This window comes from Geotrypetes seraphini, chromosome 5 (genome assembly GCF_902459505.1).
Source record: "Geotrypetes seraphini chromosome 5, aGeoSer1.1, whole genome shotgun sequence".
In the NCBI taxonomy this organism is placed as follows: domain Eukaryota; kingdom Metazoa; phylum Chordata; class Amphibia; order Gymnophiona; family Dermophiidae; genus Geotrypetes; species Geotrypetes seraphini.
This window is the reverse complement of record NC_047088.1, coordinates 46066210-46086095: the sequence shown is the minus strand read 5'-3', so window position 1 is coordinate 46086095 and position 19886 is coordinate 46066210. Positions and strand designations below refer to the sequence as shown.

At 42.4% G+C, this 19886-nt stretch overlaps 1 protein-coding gene across 2 annotated transcripts in view; it reads left to right on the top strand.

Annotated features, from left to right (window-relative positions):
- Positions 1–19886, top strand: part of IL13RA1 (interleukin 13 receptor subunit alpha 1) — an 87399-nt gene that overhangs the window by 40578 nt on the left and 26935 nt on the right. For both annotated transcript variants that reach the window (XR_004539535.1, XM_033945372.1), the window contains exons 4-7: positions 5510–5630; positions 6996–7174; positions 12883–13037; positions 18347–18482. Coding sequence is in view for 1 of the 2 variants with exons in the window: in XM_033945372.1 (XP_033801263.1) it covers positions 5510–5630; positions 6996–7174; positions 12883–13037; positions 18347–18482 (591 nt within the window). In the remaining variant the exon portion in view is untranslated. The remainder of the gene's footprint in view (positions 1–5509; positions 5631–6995; positions 7175–12882; positions 13038–18346; positions 18483–19886) is intronic.

The window sequence follows — 19886 nt, the reverse complement described above, 5'->3', positions numbered from 1 at the left end:
TTCTCTTGTGAGGTCTGGTTACTTCACCTTTATCCAAAGGACTTGTCCTGCTTCACCTATATCACACCAGGTCTTCTTCTTCTTCATCTCATCCTCTTTTCCCTCTCATCCCCTCTTCAAAGCCCCTTCAGGTGGCTTTGACATCCGGATATTCGGGCAGGTAGATTGTGTCAGTGATCATACAGCACAGGCATAGGGCCACGTACTTGAAATTGTATATGGTAAAAATGAAAAGGACAAGTGCCCACCCATACTATACTAACCCGGAACAGAGCAGCATAACATGTCACAATAAAATTATTAATACAATGTGATAATATGCAATCAATAATTAGGATAATATGCAATGTAAAAGTCAGGTAGGCATGACTGCAGAGCTTACACAAGTGTGTTAGAAATATCAGAATAAAGTACTGACGTGGTGGTGGCTCTTGGGAGGGGAAATCAGCTATTGGTGTTTCATAGGGAGGTGCATCAAAATCGGCCAAGTCAAGATTATCAAAAATGTTGTGTATGGGTCTCTATTTCAACATTTGGGATAGTTCGAGCAACTAGGCATCTGCAGGGGTTCATAATTTAATCTGATACGTTTTAATATATTCTCCTTTTATGGCTTCATCCTGTTATGAGCATACTACATCCAAAAGGGATGGAGGGATAAATTAACAAGTTAGATTATTTCCATGCTCTTCCAAAATAGCTGGGATCAGTGCAGACTCGACTGGGTCCAGACGCCAGGGGTGAAAGTCCAGGTAACCACATCAAATCTTACGTCATCATCCTTCAGCTGGGCTCATCACTTCTTCTTCACTGCACTTCTCCTCAGCTTAGCAGCAAGAAAGGGGATGGAAAGAATCTGACTGGAAGGGAAAATAACTAGGGAGCTATTGTGGGAGTCAAAACAGGATGAAAATGCATAAAGTCACAATCAAGAAAAACACCCAAATCTTGCAATAGGGCTGTTAGAAATAATTATCAACACATGAAAAAATATATATACTAATACTGCATGAGTCCATAAAAGAGTTAAAGTGCAAATTAATAAGTCCATAATTAAAGCTGTAGAAGTTCAAGGTCATAAAGGTCATCCTGTCTTTGGTAGCAACAGTCAGGAAGTCTTTGCTGGTAAGTCTAGGCGCTTTCTCTGGTAGCACGATCCTTCCTTTGGGGCTCATCCGTCATCAGGGTTTCATACGGCTGAAAATTTTTCATCGATGATATTTCAAATAGCATTAGTCCATAATTATGTAAATAAGTCATTAATTAATTAAAAGGGTGTAAACACGGATTCTCATGTAGCATACAGCTTCCTCTGATATGGCAATTGTCTTTGTGAAGTGATACACAATTAATAAGGCAGAAATATCTGTACTGTATATATCATCTAACTTGTTTCCAACAATACCTGAGCAATATTACTAACAGGATAGGTACAGCGTTAAAAGATGACATACAAAAGAAAACAAAAACTTATCTGCTTTAATTCAAATAGACTAAGGTCTAATATATGTAATGGCTGAATTATATTTGTCAGCCTAAGGGAATTATAGTTACAATGGCATATGATGTTCAAAGGACAGGAGTAATATGCTAAACATAAATATGAATTAGCAAAGAGTCAAACCCAAGCAAAAGGATGGCTAAGCTATAGCCTTAGACATATTAACACATAGGTTGTATTGAAACATACTAAAATAAAGATGATAAACCCTAAAAATTAAAATAAAATAGGATTTATGGGAGAAATGTCCTTCCCATGGGATTCTATCGAATCATGGGTTCAATTTTGTTTGATTCACCAATATTGACTTTCACTAATATTCAATCAGCAAAAAGACCTAAACTACAATATTTTTGAATTCCAATCAATAGGACTGGATATTTCCTTCAGCAACTTATTAGAAAAGTTCTTAAGCAACAGTTAGAACCATTTTTTTTTTTTTTTAATAAAGCCAAACGCTGATTGTATTGTATTAAACCAGAAAGTATTCCTACGTGTATCAGAGAATATATAAGAAAAAGAGGAAGTAACATTTCTTTTACAAGTTCCAAGAAAAGGCAGAGAGAGAAAGACTGCTAGAAGTTTTTCAAAACTGTTCTGATAAGTAAAGGAACAATAGTTTTTTCTTTTATATTGCTAATTATATTGAGTACTCATAAATAGAAATCTAGCAAAGTCATAGTTGTTTAGCTCATAATATATTTCATTAAGGGAAAAAAACCAAACAGAACAATACACATTGCTTAAAGCTAGACAAATAATTTTTCTAACAAGAAGTGAACAACTTTTAATGGGTTAACATTATAGAATATGTTTCTCTGTTGGAACACTCAAAAACTTGGCTTGGGGTTTAAGAAATAAAAAGCAGAAGTTATTCTCACTTCGGTATGTTAGCACAACATTAATTAATATTACCATTTGGGAAAGGAGTGGATCATAAGAACCCTATGCAATATGTTCCAATTATTGTAGAGACATGAATAATAAATAAATGAATAAATCTTCTTTCTTTATATTGATAATTATAGAGAGTGCTCATAAATGGAAATCCACTCGTATTTCCAAAGACACTGAAGTTGACATATGTCATAATACAACAAATAATAACTCATGTACTGGAAAACGGACCGACATTAATTGCTAGCAAGTATTAAGGTAGCGCCCCTCTAGTATAAATTTTTATTTATTTATTTATTTATTTTTTTAAATTTAGAGTACTCATAGAAATCATTCGGTGTTCTCTTCAAATGCACTGTAGTTTTCCCTAACTGTAGAAACCAAATGATCGTTAGTAATGGGAAAAAGTGAGTTGATGGGAAATGCCCATAATAAAAATCCAAGACCTAGAAAGACAAAGGGTACGTTTATTTTTACATTGCCAGTTATCATACTTAATGCCTGTCAGTTATTTGGTTAGACATAATCACTTGTCACGAACCCTTCCTATCTACGTACACAAATCCTTCCTATAAACTTCAATAATCTGCTTATATATTCCCTTCATTGCCAATCTAACATAACACTTTCTATTGACTTCCAGTATTTGTCTCTTATCCCTTCTTTCCAATACTGTTTGTCTTTATATATAAAAACAATAGTGATCTCAAATCTTTTCTGTAATTTTGTTCTTCTCTTTCTCAAAAACAATCCTTTATAATCCAGCAAACTTATATAAATAATTGTTTTAATGAAAGCTTATGGTAACATTGAAACACAGTTAAAATATATACTTCCTCTTTCAGTCTCATTCAATCTCATCCCCCTCAGGAGACAGACTTAAAGATCTCAATCTGTATACTTTGGAGGAAAGTTGGGAGAAGGGAGATATGCTAGAGACGTTTAAATACCTACGTAATATAAATGTGCATGAGTAGAGTCTCTTTCATGTTGAAAGGAAACTGCAATGCAAGGGCATAGGATGAAGTTAAGAGGCGATAGGCTCTGGCATAATCTGAGGAAATACTTTTTTGCACAAAGGATGGTAGATGCGTGGAACAATCTCCCGGAAGAGGTGGTGGAAACGGAGACTGTGTCTGAATTCAAGAGGGCCTGGGATAGGCATGTGGGATCTCTCGGAGAGAGAAAGAGATAATGATTACTGTGGATGGGCAGCTCTATGACCTAACGATGCAGGTGCAAAGAGCCTTAGCCTATAGGAAGAGGAGATGTAAATGTTAAGAGCCTTAGCCAATAGGAAGAGGAGGAGATAGTGGATGCTGCAGATGGGTAGACTGGATGGGCCATTTGACCTTTATCTGCCGTCATGTTTCTATGCTTAGCTCTTTTCTGATATATTGGTTCATCCAGTGCCTTTGTTACCTTAATTGTTTTTTGTTACACTGGCAACCTACGGGGATGGCTGATTCTCCTTGCAAAGTTTTACGAGTGTGCCTAGCAGTGGTACGTAGAGAAGTATCACGTCTCTAGAGTGCTACCATCTATGGTCTTGATTGTTTCCAAACTGTGGCATGCCTGCTATCTTAGCAAGCTCACAGCTATCTGACATAAAACATCCAGAGAAGAAGGACACGGTGCTACTCGAAAGGGTCCAGAGAAGAGCGACTAAGATGGTTAAGGGGCTGGAGGAGCTGCCGTACAGCAAAAGATTAGAGAAACTGGGCCTCTTCTCCCTCGAACAGAGGAGATTGAGAGGGGACATGATCGAAACATTCAAGGTACTGAAGGGGATAGGCTTAGTAGATAAGGACAGGTTGTTCACCCTCTCCAAGATAGGGAGAACAAGAGGGCACTCTCTAAAGTTGAAAGGGGATAGATTCCGTTCAAACGTAAGGAAGTTCTTCTTCACCCAGAAAGTGGTAGAAAGCTGGAACGCTCTTCCAGAGGCTGTTATAGGGGAAAACACCCTCCAAGGATTCAAGACAAAGTTAGACAAGTTTCTGCTGAACAAGAACGTGCGCTGGTAGGGCTAGTCTCAGTTAGGGTGCTGGTCTTAGACCAGAGGGCCGCCGCGTGAGCGGACTGCTGGGCATGATGGACCACTGGTCTGACTCAGCAGTGGCAATTCTTATGTTCTTATGCACAGTTTTGAGAAGCAATGGTATGATTTTGAACTATGGTATTTGACCAAAGGCTCTGTATAACTTTATATTAAGTCACCAAGATGTTTTGTATTTGGATTCTTTTGTCTCTACTGCATTGTACTAGTGCTACTGTGTTCTTTCCTGGCCAGTTAGTACGAACTTGGGCAGATACAGCCCAAAATTTCAAAGTACTTATAGGTATGTTGGGGATTTGATAGGGTGGAGGTGGGGAGGGTTGGCTTGGGGATTCTTTTATATTCTGGTGGTGTTTTCTGATGTTGTGGTTATAGTATTACTGATTTTAAAATCTTTAATAAACATTCACTTTTTTTTTTTTAAATGCTATGCTGGCCCTGACCCCTTCCCCACCCTTCAACCACCCACCCCGGAAACAGAATAGAGGCAGGAGCGATGCCCACTCCCTCCTGCCACTGCAGAAACCCCCCTGCACCAGCCAAAATTGGCAGGAGGGATGCCCACTCCCTGCCACATGAACCCTCCCTGCGAGTCTCCCCCTGAACTGACCCCGGCAGGGGGGAGTGGTACCTCTTACCCTCGCTATGCCATTGATTACAGGGATTTGAACTTAAGGAGCAGTAATGTGTTGTTTTTTTTGGGGGGGGGTTTATTCTCCAGCTGATATTTGTTTATCTCTACTTCATCTTTTGGCAAAGGTAAATAATATATATATAAAGATATTAAACACAAGCTGAGGTGAGCGAGGGGACCGTCAACACAGTCCCTGAATCCTAGCATCTAAGTTTGTCACCTTCTCCAAAGATGTACTGCCGTGCTTTCCACTTCTCACCAATTACAATAACTCTTTGTCGATTTCTCTTGTATGTGCCTGCGAGTACATACCCATAGAAGGTGTTTTTGTTTTGTCTCGTAGAAGAGAGGAAGGGAAGTCACAGAAAACTTAATCTAGCATAAACATGCATATTGATGCTTGCTTTTCCATTACAAGGAGATCCAGCCACTTCTGTTACCAACTTCACTTGTGTTTGGTACAACAAAGAATACATGAATTGTACGTGGCAGCCTGGGAAGCGTGTACCTCCTGATACCAGCTACATTTTGTACTACAGGTTTGTATTAAAGACATAAAAACACCTTTAGTGCTGTGCACTGAGAGCCCGGGGAATTGGGTTCAGTTCCCACTGCAGTGTCTTGTGACCCTGGGCAAGTCATGTAACTCTCCATTGCCCCATGTTCTAAAACAGATTGTGAGCCCACTAGGGACAGAGAAAGTACCTGGATATACTGTAATAACAATATAAACCACTTTGATTGTACCACATGTAGTATATCGAATACCATCCCCTACCCCTTGTTTCTTAAATCTTTAAGATCATATCAAGTTTATTTAAAATTTCTTATACTGCCTAATCAGAGTTCTAGGCGGTGTACAATATTAGTAAAAACATATATTGACTATAATACAAATTTAAAATTGGTAGACATCTATAGGGGTAGTTAATACATTCAAGTATTTCAAAATAAAACTACATTCAAGGATGCTTTAACCAAGCACAAATAGGAATAAAAAGAAAAAAAGGTTGGAACTAAAATATTATAGAGAAAGAGAACACAATTAAGGAAAATACACTGGGAAGGGTTGTTGCGGTGGAAAACAGCATGCTTTTGCCTGCGCCTGAACCGGAAGCCTCTCCGACGTCACAACGTTAGAGGTAAGGCTTCCAGATGAGGCGCGGGACGCACGCGAGGAGCTGCTGCCCACAGCTTTGTGCAATGCAGCACTCGGGGAGCCGGCCCGAAGACGCCACGTTGATTGCACTGTGGACCGGCCCAACGATAACACCGGGGGGGCAGGCCAGAAGGCAAGGCACAGCATGAAGGGAGAGGGACAACAGCGGTAGGGGGAATGCTTTTATTTTTTGATTTAGTGATTGATTTACATCTGCTGTCTGTTCAGGAAGAAATGCATTCACAGTGTGAATTAGCACGCACTGTCAGAACAATGCAGTAATTGTTATCAAGGCCACGTGCTAAGGGGTAAATTCTAAATGTGGTTCTAGAAAAAATGTGCTTAAGTGCCATTCTATAAATGATTCTCCAAGTTGGGTGCCATTTGTAGAATAAGCTTAGCACCAAGATCCGCAGCAAAGTTATAGGCATAGGCAAGATAATGCACGTAAATTTTGATTGTCAATTAGTATCTAATTGCTTGCTAGCACTAATTGGTTTGTTACTAAGTTATTATTTTGGTTTTATTTACTGGGATTTATTAATAGCCTTTTCATGAAGAGATTCATCCAAAGCGTTTTACAAGTATTTTCTCTATCTGACCCATATTAAATTGGACATGGTCACAATTTTATGTACCGTATATAGAATCCGGGAGAGGGGGGGGTGATGTGGAGCTATTTTCCCTTCATTTTGCTGTGGCTTTGAATGAAAGAGCTTGCATGCATTTTTTTTTTTTTTTTCAGATATGGAAACCTAAAAAGTGATCAACAGTGCCATGAGTATAGCTATAAGAACCAGATAGCTATTGGATGTCACTTTTCAAAACTTGAACTTCCCAAGGAAGGGAAAATCTATTTCATGATCACAGACAGTTCTGAGAAAATTAGATCAATCTACAGTGATGTAGACCTTGATTCCATCCGTAAGTTTAAGCATGTTTTATCCACATTTAGATATCCCATGTTTATACAATATTTTTTCAAATGTTTTGTAATTTTGTGGCGTTATTAACCGCTTTATTTTGGAAGGGTGAAAGGGTCTGTTGATGTGATTTGCTAAAGCACATGCAAGCTTGTTTGATATGGTTAAATTTAGTCTGGCAGTGTAATTAGTATCCAATATTTTGTTCTTGACAGCTGGACTTCTTATCTGTGAAAAGGCGGCAATTCCTCTCTGAGAGGAGCATCGTTTATTGAACCAGCAATTCCTTCCTGTCTCTTTATGTTTCCAACTTGATCAAAGCCAAGTGTGAGATTTGGTGCCATCAGCCTTTATTGGCAATGACACTGAGATCATTCCCTCCTATTTTATATTATCTTCCATTCCCACCAAAAGGTGGCCCCTTTAGATTATTGGGGCTGAGAGATACTCTAGAGCAGTGGTTCCCAACCCTGTCCTGGAAGATCATCAGGCCACTCGGGTTTTCAAGCTAGCCCTAATAAATATGCATGAGAGAGATTTGCATATAATGGAAGTGACAGGTATGCAAATTTCTCTCATGCATATTCATTAGGGATATCTGGAAAACCTGACTGGCTGGGGGTCCCCTAGGACAGGTTTGGGAACCACTGCTCAAGAGCATTGCTCTTCAACCCATTCCCTGGTATGCAAATCTCATGCTTATTCATTGTGGACATCCTGAAAACCCAATTGTCTGGGTATGCCCCAAAGACTTATCCTTCATCTATGACAACTGTGGGCCAGACTAGCAGCTTATTACTATTAGTAATCATTTCTATAGCATTTATTAGATGTTACCAGTACTGTATACAGTATATGCTGGTATTTTCTCTGTCCTTAGTGGGCAAAAAATCTAAGTATTTGGGGTTGTTTTTTTTACCTGATGCAATGGTGGGTTAAGTGACTTGCCCTAGGCCACAAGGAGGTACAGTGGGAATCAAACCCAGTTCACCAGGATCAAAGCCTGCAGCACTGACCACTAGGCTATTCCTCCACTCTACTCCAACCTCTTAACTCAGAGTTTTATACTTCCCCCCCAAGGGCCAGATGCACTAAACAGGATTGGTAAGACCACGAGGGTCTGCTCCAATCAGATTTTTGGCTGATTTCTAAAAGAGCTGTTGATGCACTAAAAATTTTGCATGCTAATGATTCACATGGAGGTTCCTTGTAATCCCTGTCTCTCCCGACTGATTGATTGCTATGAGAGCGATTCTCACACATGCACAGAGCCGGCAGGGGAAGCCCAAACAGCTGAGAGGCAGGGAAGCCCCAAAACACCCTCCTGCCACTCAGCTGTTCAGGGCAGGAAACTTCTTTTTTTTTTTTTAATGAGCACAGATGCTCTGTGTGTGTGGTACACACACACAATATCTGCCCCATAAAAAAAGAAAAAAAGCCCCCCAACTGATGATGACCCCCCTGACATCTCCCTGACGAATTGGTATGGGGGACTGACTCTTCCCCCCCCTTGACAGTGAAAATCACCAGGTGGGATGCCCACTCCCTCCTGCCTTGCCAACACCCTGCACTGCCTTCAAAAATCGGCAGGAAGGATGCTCACTCTCTCCTGCCAATGGAGCCCTCCACCCCCAAACCAACCCTACCCTACCCTACTCCCTTACCCCCAAAAAGGCAGAAGGGATGCCCATTCCCTCCTCCCACTGAATGCTCCACCAAAAACTTCCACCCACCCCGAACCTACACAGTACCTTTTTCATAATTTGGGAGCAGGAGGGATGCAGTCTCAACTGCTCCAAAGCCCGCCATGTCCAAAATGGCGGGCCTTCCCCTCCCTGTTGCAGCATGTAATGCACGGGATATACGCCTAAGGCCCTGATTGGCCCTTGGGAAGGGCCTTAGGCGTTTGTGGAGCGGAAGGCCCACCATTTTGGATTGGCAGGTCTCAGAGCATGTGGGACCGCATCCCTCCTGCTCCCAACTTGTGAAAAAGGTACCGGGTGGGTTCAGTGGTGGTGGGGGTTCAGGAGAGCCTCCAGTGGCAGGAGGGAGTGGGCATCCCTCCTGTCTTTTTTTGTGTAAGGAGGAAGAAGGAAGGGTAGAGGATGGTTTGGGGGTAGGCTGCCTGGTGCAGGGGTGTGGCCTTCATTGGCAGGAGAGAGTGGGCATCCCTCCTGCCATTTTTTCTCACATGGTGGAGGTCATAATGGCAGGAAGGAGTGGGCATGTGTCCTGTCTTTTTTTCTTACATGGGGGGTGGGTTCAGCAAGACAGGAGGAAGTGGGCATCCCTCCTGCCATTTTCACTGCCGTAGGGAGGGGTCAATTCCCAGTGCTGATTTGTCAGGAAGACATCAGGAAGGACCATCATCGGGGGGAGGGCTTTTTTTCTTTTTTATGTGGCAGATATTGTGTGTGTGTGTAACACAAACACAGCATCTGTGTCCATGAAAAGAAAAAGGGCTGAACTATCGGTGACAAGTCTTGACCAGCCACTTTTGTGGATCGCTAAAACCCCTGGTTTCTTTTTGTGCATAGCCAAGCAATGTTATTATATCAATTGCTTGGCTAGTTTGCAGGGGTTTTAGCTAATTTGCATGGCTGGATCAGAAAATGGGCGATCAAGGGGAAAAACATGCAGTGAGCCGTTTTGTGCATCGGGTCGGCAAATGTGATCGTCGCTAAAGCAGCCAAAGCTGGTTTAGCAACGATCACTGACTTAGTGCACCTGGGCCTAAAAGCCAAGATTTCAATTCTGTTTGGCCACTTTCCTTTAATAGACCACTCCCCTGTTCAAAATTGATTGGTGCTTTTTTAGAGCAGCAGCCCAGAATGTTGTTCCTGCAACTGAAAAGAAAAGCAGATTTTATTAAACGGCTGCAAGAATGCATAAATACAGAAAAAAGGATGGAATCCAATTCAAACAAAGCTTAAATGACTTCATAGCTGGAGTGAGCTTTCACAGGAGCCCCAGAGGTAGGCAAGTGGGATCAACGTTGGGAGAATTTCTACGGTTTGAGTTCTGTGAATGACAAAATCAGATCATGATCCACGGCTAGAGCAATCTTTGGTAGCAACTCCAGTAGTTGGGAAGTAGAACTGGTACAGGACAGATTTCTACAGTCTGTGCCCTGAAATTGGCAAGGAGAGATAGATTACTAAAAAAAAAAAAAAAAAATGTATATAAAGGAGGCTGGGGTTAAAAAATGATTGGCCCAGGGTGTCAATTATACTAGATTGTCATTTTTAACACCCGACACTGCTACCCCCTCCCAACAACAACTCCCCCATATCCCTGACTCTACACATACACAGCAGCAGGAGAGATGCCCATTCTCTCCTGCCATCGCCCAACCCTCCCCCGTCAACTCCCCCCATACCCCTGACTATATACACATACACACACACACAGTGGGAGAGATGCCCACTCTATCTCGCAATCGCCCAACCCTCCCAACAACTCCCCCCGTGCCCTCGATTCTACACCCCCCTCCTGCAGTGGGAGAGATGCCCACTTTCTCTAACCATTCCCCTGCCCCTCCCTACCTTATTCAGGAAGTCCAGCCAGAGGGATGCCTACCTGCTCCGACTGGCAGACCCGCCCCTTACAAAATGGCCCCTTCCTTGTGCATCCTAGGATATACTAGGGAGGAGCCTAAGGCTCTGATTGGCCCAGACACCTAAGGCCCCTCCCACTTAGGCATAAGGCACCAGTAGACATCCCAGAGTAGACATAACAGCGCCAACACTATAGAACATAAGAACATAAGTAATGCCTCCACTGAGTCAGACCCGAGGTCCATCGTGCCCAGCAGTCTGCTCATGCAGCGGCCCAACAGGTCTAGGACCTGCGCAGTAGCCCCCTATCTATACCCCTCTATCCCTTTCTTCAGCAGGAATTTGTCCAATCCTTTCTTGAACTCCAGTACCGTACTCTGTCCTATTACGTCCTCTGGAAGCGCATTCCAGGTGTCCACCACCCGCTGAGTAAAGAAAAACTTCCTAGCATTTGTTTTGAATCTATCCCCTTCCAATTTTTCCGAATGCCCTCTTGTTCTTATATGTTTTGAAAATTTGAAGAATCTATCTCTCTCTACTTTCTCTATGCCCTTCATGATCTTGTAGGTCTCTATCATGTCTTCTCTGAGTCTCCGCTTTTCCAGGGAGAAGAGCTCCAGCCTCTCCAATCTTTCAGTGTATGAAAGGTTTTCCATGCCCGTAATCATTCGTGTCGCTCTCCTCTGGACCCTCTCAAGTATTGCCATATCTTTCTTAAGGTACGGTGACCAATACTGAACACAGTACTCCAGGTGCGGGCGCACCATTGCCCGATACAGCGGCAGGATGACTTCTTTTGTTCTGGTCATAATACCATTTTTGATAATACCCAACATTCTGTTTGCCTTCTTCGCGGCTGCTGCGCATTGCACTGTTGACTTCATTGTTGTATCCACCAGTACACCCAAATCTCTTTCAAGGTTACTTCCCTCTAATACTAATCCCCCCATTTGGTAGCTGAACATCGGGTTCTTTCTCCCTATATGCATGACCTTGCATTTCCCTACATTGAATTTCATCTGCCATTTATTCGCCCACTCCTCCAGTTTGTTTAGGTCCCTTTGTAGGTCCTCACACTCTTCCGTAGTTCTAACCCTTCTACAGAGTTTAGTGTCATCCGCAAATTTTATAACTTCACATTTCGTCCCCGTTTCCAGTTCATTAATAAATACATTGAACAGCAGCGGTCCAAGTACAGACCCCTGCGGAACTCCGCTCGTGACTTTCCTCCAGCCCGAGTAGTGACCCTTCACTCCAACCCTCTGTCTCCTGCCTGCCAACCAGTGTTTGACCCATCTGTGTATGTCCCCTTCCACCCCGTGGTTCCACAGCTTCCTAAGTAGCCGCTCATGGGGTACCTTGTCAAAGGCCTTTTGGAAGTCAAGGTAAATGATGTCTGCAGGTTCCCCTTTGTCCAACTGGCTGTTTACCCCCTCAAAGAAGTGCAGTAAGTTTGTTTGGCACGATCTTCCCTTGCAGAAGCCATGTTGGCTCGCTTTCATCAGCCCATTTTTTTCGATGTGCTCACAGATGCTGTCCTTTATCAGTGCTTCTACCATCTTGCCTGGAACCGATGTCAAACTTACCGGCCTATAGTTTCCCGGGTCTCCTCTTGACCCCTTTTTAAAGATAGGTGTAACATTTGCTAACTTCCAGTCCTCCGGAATCTCTCCAGTTTTCAAGGATAGGTTGCAAACTCATTGGAGTATTCCCGCTATCTCATTTCTTAGACGTGCCCTGGTACCTACTTTTTTTAAAATGAGTTTTTAATTTGTTTTAAATGACGTGGTCAATTACCACACTGATTAAAGCCAATTAAAACAATTAAGTTAGGCAGCGGTATGGCACCTAAGCCCCGCTCCACCCCTAACCACTGTTTAGGGGTGGAGCGGGGCTTAGGTGCCATTAGGTACAATTCACTAATGAACTTAGGTGCCTACTATGTAGGCCAGAAAAACCCTGGCTTATATTGCAGACGCCTAAGTTTTCTGGTAGACATTGTTAACCGTATTTCTTAAATGGCGCCTAAGCGTGATTGACATGCAGTTTTGTAGGCGGCTGCCGATTTTAGACGCCGCTTATAAAATCTGGCCCAGAGTGTGTATCACCTGTAAAGCCCGAGGACCTAACTTCAAAGCTTTATATGTTTTAGTAAAGCCTAGTGCACCAAGAATTGCGAACATTTCGAGGACCTCAGATAACGAAATCTCTGTGAGCTGGAGTAATAATCTATGGCCTGTGCGTGACGCTTGCCTTCGTTCGGAAGTGGAATACAAGGGAGACGCACTCGATGTGGAAATATTTCCAGTAAGTTTTCATGATCTTTTGGTTTTGCCATATTTAGGAATGAAGGACTTGATATTCACCATGGGTTAAGGGGCAAAAGAGCTTCTGTATGCTTAAAACTATGCTGAGGAGGCTGGCCGCCGATATTCAAAGGCACTTGATGCTCCTGAATATCAGTTCTAATTGCTTGCTTCAGCACAGTCCTGGGGTGGTCTGTGGGCAAATCAGGGACAATCCAGTGGTTATGCGGGCACTGACCATATTCAGGGAGAGATTATCAAAAGTTTGCCATGCAAGTAAGCTGGTTGTAGTCGGTCTTACTTGCAAGGCATCTCGGCCTCCAATGCTCAAAAGGGATCTTGGGGGCTTCTACCAATCACAGTAGCAGCCACCAATAACCCTTTGCAAATGCATTACAAGGAGCTCATTAGTATTAAAATGAACATTCCTTGTGATACTCAGAAAGAAACGCCCACCTCTTACCAGGTCAAATTTTCCAGCGGGTCTGGAACTGCCGGTAGCTGTTTGTGCTTCTGCTGTACGAGTGCATGTCCTGTGCCTATGATCAGAACACAGCTGGTGTGCGCGGGACACACACAATCATACAACACATGTACAACAGCTGCGTCCATGTCATGGCTGAGAAACAAACAAACAAACAAACAAACAAAAAAACCCACAAAAATAAAGCTCCGGAGTAGAGAATGACACGGGGACAAATTTTTCCCCGTCCCCTCAGGAACTCAATTTCTCTGTCCTGTCCCTATGAGTTTTGTCGCTGTCCCTATTCCTGCCCCATTCCTGTAAGCTCTGCCTTAACCGCACAAGCCTCGGACACTTATGATTTTAAAGTGTTTGAAGCTTGTGCAGATGAGGACAGAGCTCAGGCATTGGTGGAATGAGGCATTATGACATCACAATCTGAGCTCTAGAATGTTGCTACTTATGATTTTAAAGTGTTTGAGGCTTGTGCAGATGAGGACAGAGCTTAGGCATTGGTGGAATGAGGCATTATGACATCACAATCTGAGCTCTAGAATGTTGCTACTTATGATTTTAAAGTGTTTGAGGCTTGTGCAGATGAGGACAGAGCTTAGGCATTGGTGGAATGAGGCATTATGACATCACAATCTGAGCTCTAGAATGTTGCTACTTATGATTTTAAAGTGTTTGAGGCTTGTGCAGATGAGGATGGAGCTTGCAGGAATGAGCCAGGGACAAGAAAAGAACTCAAAGGGACAGGACAAGAAAATAAGTTCCCACGGGGACAGGGAAATAGTTATCACCATGTCATTCTCTACTCCAGAGCTCCCGTGATAAGGAACTATAATAGACCTGTGCAGAAGAGCTGTGCCTATTGCTTAGCTCTTGTGTGCAGGTGCCAGGCACAATTCTTCCCCTTTTACCGGGCTACTCGGCACAAATAGCGTGCATATGATTTGCATGTTATTTGTGCTAAGCATGTCCTGGAAAACCAAAATTGCTCCCAATCCAGTATTTTTTTTTTTTTTTACTGGGTTATTAGAGCTTTGTGTATCCTGCCTTCAGTGCGAGAGCCCACACAACTAACAAGTCTTATATTTACCACTTAGCAATTCTGGTGCCACCACTCAATATCAACTAGCATCCACATAACATCTGGGTCCATGGCTGAGCTTTATTTGGGCATGGTTAGATTCGGTCCACAGCAGTCAGCGGCTTTAAAATTGCTGAGCACCGATGCGTGATTGTTGGGCAGGAAGCTGACTGCCTTTGATGTCCACTTAGGTGTCTGAAAGCAGATTTCTATGTGTAAATTGTTATACACGTATTAGTAGTGATTTTTGAGAAAGTGCTCTTGATAACTGTAGATAGCAGCAATATGCAGACATTTCAGGTGGACGTATTCAGAGCAGTCCTTGAGTGCACGTATATAGGGTGAGACAAAAAAAAGTAATCCTCTAGAGCAGTGTTCTTCAACGACCGGTCCACAGAAATTTCCTGTTGGTCCACAGGGCCAGCACGTGCATCAGGCCCAAAACAGTGTTCTTCAACCGCCGGTCCATGGTGCGATCGATGCGGTGTTATCTTCGAGCCAGCTCCCTCTTCCTAACTGATTCAGTTTACAAAGCCACGGGCAGTGGCTCCTACGGGCATCCTGCGCCTGAACCAGAAGCCTTCTCTCTGACGTTGCAACGTCAGAGGGAAGGCTTCCAGATGAGGCACGGGATGTGCAAGGTGCAATTAGTACTATTATGGGGGGCGGGATCTGGGGTGGACATTGGGTAGAGATGGGCGGGGTCTGGCCCACGACTTAGCCCAGTGTTCATCAACCGCCGGTCCACGGACCGATGCCGATCAACAGAATAATTTTTTTATTTCTGCCGGTCCATAGGTGTAAAAAAGTTGAAAAACACTGCTCTAGAGCAAGGGTGTCCAACCTGCAGCCCCGTGAAGTATTTTGTGTGGCCCCGGTTGAGGGCGATGCAGAGTTTTCCTCTGCTGCCCCCGGGTGTTTACCATCTTGCCGGCTCCCACCTCTATCTTGCTCCAGCGTTTGCGTGGCCCCAGAAACATTTTTTTTCGGCCAATGCGGCCCAGGGAAGCCAAAAGGTTGGACACCCCTGCTCTAAAGCTTTTTTTTGCCATTTTCTCAGCACCAACTTTGAATTTCAATGAGAAATTTTACATACTTATTCATCATACTTTTGTATTAATATTAAACAACATTTAATTACCGGTATCTTATTTATTTAATTCATTTTCTATCCCATTTTCCCCAAAGAACTCAGAATGGGTTACAGGTTAAACATACATTTCTCCCTCCGGATTCGCGGGGGATAGAGGCAGAGCTGGACCGTGAATGGTGAAATACCACAAATATCTTCTGGTCTGGCTCTGACCCACCCCCACCTCCCTCCCGCATTCCCCCCGGCATCCCGGCCTTAACCTGGTGGTCTAGCAGGCTTTCGGGGCAAGAGCGATCTTCCTACGCTCCAGCCCCGTGCAGATCACCAATAGAAAATGGCTGCCGTTAGTTCCCGTAGTCTCTCGAGACTAAGGCGGGAGCGCACGGCAGCCATTTACTATTGGCAATCTACACGGGGCAGGAGCGTAGGAAGATCGCTCCTGCCCCGAAAGCCTGCTATACCACCAGGTGAGCCCGGGATGCCAGGGGGAAGGCTAAACTATGCGGGGTTTTCTTTTTTTTCCCCCTCCCCAAAAAATCGCAAATATGTGAAATCGTGATTGCCAAAACCGCGAATGGGGAGGGGGAAGTGTACATAAAATACAGTCGATAGTTATTATCTCCCCCTTTTACTAAACCGTGATAGCGGTTATTAGTGCAGGAAGCTGCGCTGAATGCTCCACGTGACTCCCGACGCTCATAGAGTTCCTAAGAGGGTCGGGAGCAGTGCAGGTTATTAGCGCGGCTCCCTGCGCTAATAACCGCTATCACGGTTTAGTAAAAGGAGGAATAAATTACATAATTACAGTACGAGTTTACAATACAGGGTTGTGTCCTAATTCGATACATACTAGGGTCTAATACCAATAAAGACAATATAGAGTTTATAGGTTACAATTTACCATAGTTATCCTTAGCAGTGCAAGTTTTTTCAATACAAGCCAAATATTTTGAAAAAAGGTAAGTTTTCAATTGTTTTCTAAAATGTGCATAAGAGTGAGATATAAATAATAAGTGTCAAAAATCCTTATCATAAAAAAGCTGCCCGATATTTCTTACTTTTGCAACCCTTGACAGAGGGAAATACGAAAAGAGCATGAGATCTTCTATTGTTCCTTTGAGAAGCTAATGAAAATCTTATCAACTAAATAAAGTGGGGCATGACCAAAGGCGAGTAGAAAAATATGCTGTTTGGTACAACTCTAGAACGTTCTACAAATGCATAGACACCAGTTCTTACTAACACACAAGCGCATATATTTACACCTATCTTAGACCAAGAGTATATACAGTATCTGTGCGTACTTCCTTTGGGGTTAACTTTAGAATGGGACATAGGCACATATGTAGCCTTTATACTCATAAATTTGATGCAACCTATGTACCTGGTTCTCAAAAGTTTGTCTTGTTAGGAAATTACCGTCTAATCCCCTCATTCTAAAACAGGTCACCTAAAGTGGATTGCCAATTGTGTGCTTATGCATGTAACTGTAACAGTTTTGTAACGAGGACTTCGCTGCACTTGTGTTTTTATGGAATAAATAAATGTACATAAGTTTCTTAAGGCCTACTTGAGCATGTAAAATGTTGCTCTGCAGTCAGATCTATAAAATTAACCCTCAGTATACATCTTAATGCACTTATAAATTTGGTTATTCAAGTAACTGAAACAAAAAATGAAAACTAGCATTTTATGTTTAAGTTGATAGTTGCCTTACTATATGTAACAAAAAAAATGTTCTTATATGTCTTTTACTTTTTTGGAAACAGTTAAAATATTTTGTCAACATTTTTTTTTTTTAATTCTTTATTCGTTTTTAAACTTTCATCAAGTGTACAAAAATCATAATAAACACTATTAATTAGATCACTTGAACATCTTATCATTGTATCTTATAAATATAAATGCAACCCTCCCTCCACCCCCCTTCTAAGCCCATTATTCATTATAAGATCATAAACCCTCCCATTAAACCCTTCCCCTCTTTCAACACCAAGTGGTGTATAATTAATTAATAGAAAAATGGCATTTAATTATGACAAAAAGATGTTAATGGCTCCCATATTTTTATAAAACTTTTATACTTTCCATTCTGTACCGCCAGTGATCTTTCCATTCTATATAAGTGACACAACGAATTTCACCAGAAATTAAAGTTAAGTCTACTGTGATCTTTCCAGTTATTAGTAATATGTTGGATGGCAACTCCTGTCATGATCAATAAAAGTTTATTGTTACTCGATGATATCTGACTCTTTTTTCTCATATACATTCCAAATATCACAGTATCATAAGATAACGCTACATGATTTTCCAATAAACAATTTATTTTGTCAACATTTTATTATTGTCAGATTGGACTAGCTTGAGAAAATCTAATTAAAAACAAATGTTTAGTATGGTTTTCCATACGGATGCCCTAGCAACTGTATCGTGGATTTGTTTTTAAGGAAGACATTTTTTTAAATCATTTGGGGAAAAATTATAAGACCATAAAAACAGAAATACACTGCTTAAATCCGAGTAGCCAGATGTTAGCAAAGTCACTGAGTGAAAAGTTGTCTTGTCTTTTCAGGAAGGCACTGCAGAATGTAAAACAAAAAAAAAAAAACATAACCGTCATTGTTTTTTGGGGTTTTTTTTATTCCTGACTGCTCACAGGTCGACAAGAATCGCAGTTTCATCATACGCAGAAAATGTTTTCCTGATGAGTGCTGCACAGTCAGAGTGCGAGTGAAGATAAATAAATATTGTCTTGAAAGCACATGGAGTGACTGGAGCCAAAAGGAAAGCTTGGGTGAGAAAACACAGTTACACACTTATATGCACACAATAAAGATGGTAAGGGAGACCCACTGAAATAACTCCAAAATAACAGGAATATCCCACTGGTCAAAGCATAAGGTGTAAAAGAAAAGGGGAGGAAAAGGATCTCGGAAACCTTCTTGGTGACAGGGAATAAACCTCGGCCAAGTCTGACAAGATTCCACATTTCATTCATTGATCCTTCAAAACCTCCCCCTTCCTTTTTGATTCTAATTCTTATATATTTCTTATGATTCTTTCTTCCTTTTAATATTAACTTTTATAAAAATCTTCTCCACTGAGTCTTCTCTTAAAACTATATTCGTTCAATGTGGCTGCCTGCAACATTTGAGATAAGTAAATTTGAAGATACATTGAACAGTAATTCAAACAAATATAGTTTTAAAAGAAGACTGAGTGGGATTTCAGTATTATACCGCCTTGAAATTTGACTTGGCGGTGTAACAAATTTTAATAAAACTTGATCTTCCTGGGTGTTTTTTTGAGAAAACAGAGCTCCAACTGAGGAGCAACTATCCACTATAATAAAACCCTTAGCGTGCATGCGCATTTCAAACTCCGTGGCAGCATGCCACGCATGCGCAGTACCTGCCTCAGCTGATTTCCTGCCCCGATCTCTGACGCCGGCTGACTTACTGCCTTCTGACTATGCTGCTGCTGCTGGGACACCTCTTCTTCTCACCCCCGGACCAGCAGCAACGGCAGCAGCCGCAGTTTCATCAAGCAGCCGCGGGGCATTTGCTAGGCCGGCCCACTTTGATAATGCGAGGCAGGCCGGCCTAGCAAAAGCCCTGAGGCTGCCCAGGCTAGCGGACAGTGAGAGTAGGGAAGAGAAAAGGGGTACTACAGGAGAGGAGAGAGGTAAAAGTAAGGGAGAAGGGCTATTGCTGGACAGGGGGAGCTGGGAAGGCGTGCTGCTGGGCAGGGGGGGAGGTAAAAGGAAAGGAGAAGGGCTATTGCTGGACAGGGGGAGCAGGAAGCAAAGAAAGAAAAGCCTCAGCACCTTATTGTACTAAAAGTTTACACATCTATTCTAGCACCCATTAATGTAATGAGCTTAAACACTAGTAAGTATATAATTTACCTGAATCCATCTAAAGGTGTCTCCAGCAGCTATCTAGTGTTCATTTGATGGCTAGATGCATAGTGTGACAGTATTACAATTAATTGAGCCCTTTAGAACCAAAGTGGACCATGGCTATTTGCTTTATTTCAGCCTTGCATTATTTCTATGGCCTAAAAGACTTAGAACAAAAATCAGCCCATGTCCATATCTAACTAATTCTGCCAGCTGGTGAGTGACTTTTATGAACTTGGTACTTTCTTCATAGTTTTTGGAACGAGTCGTGTCCAATGTTGTAAGTCTTGCACAGCT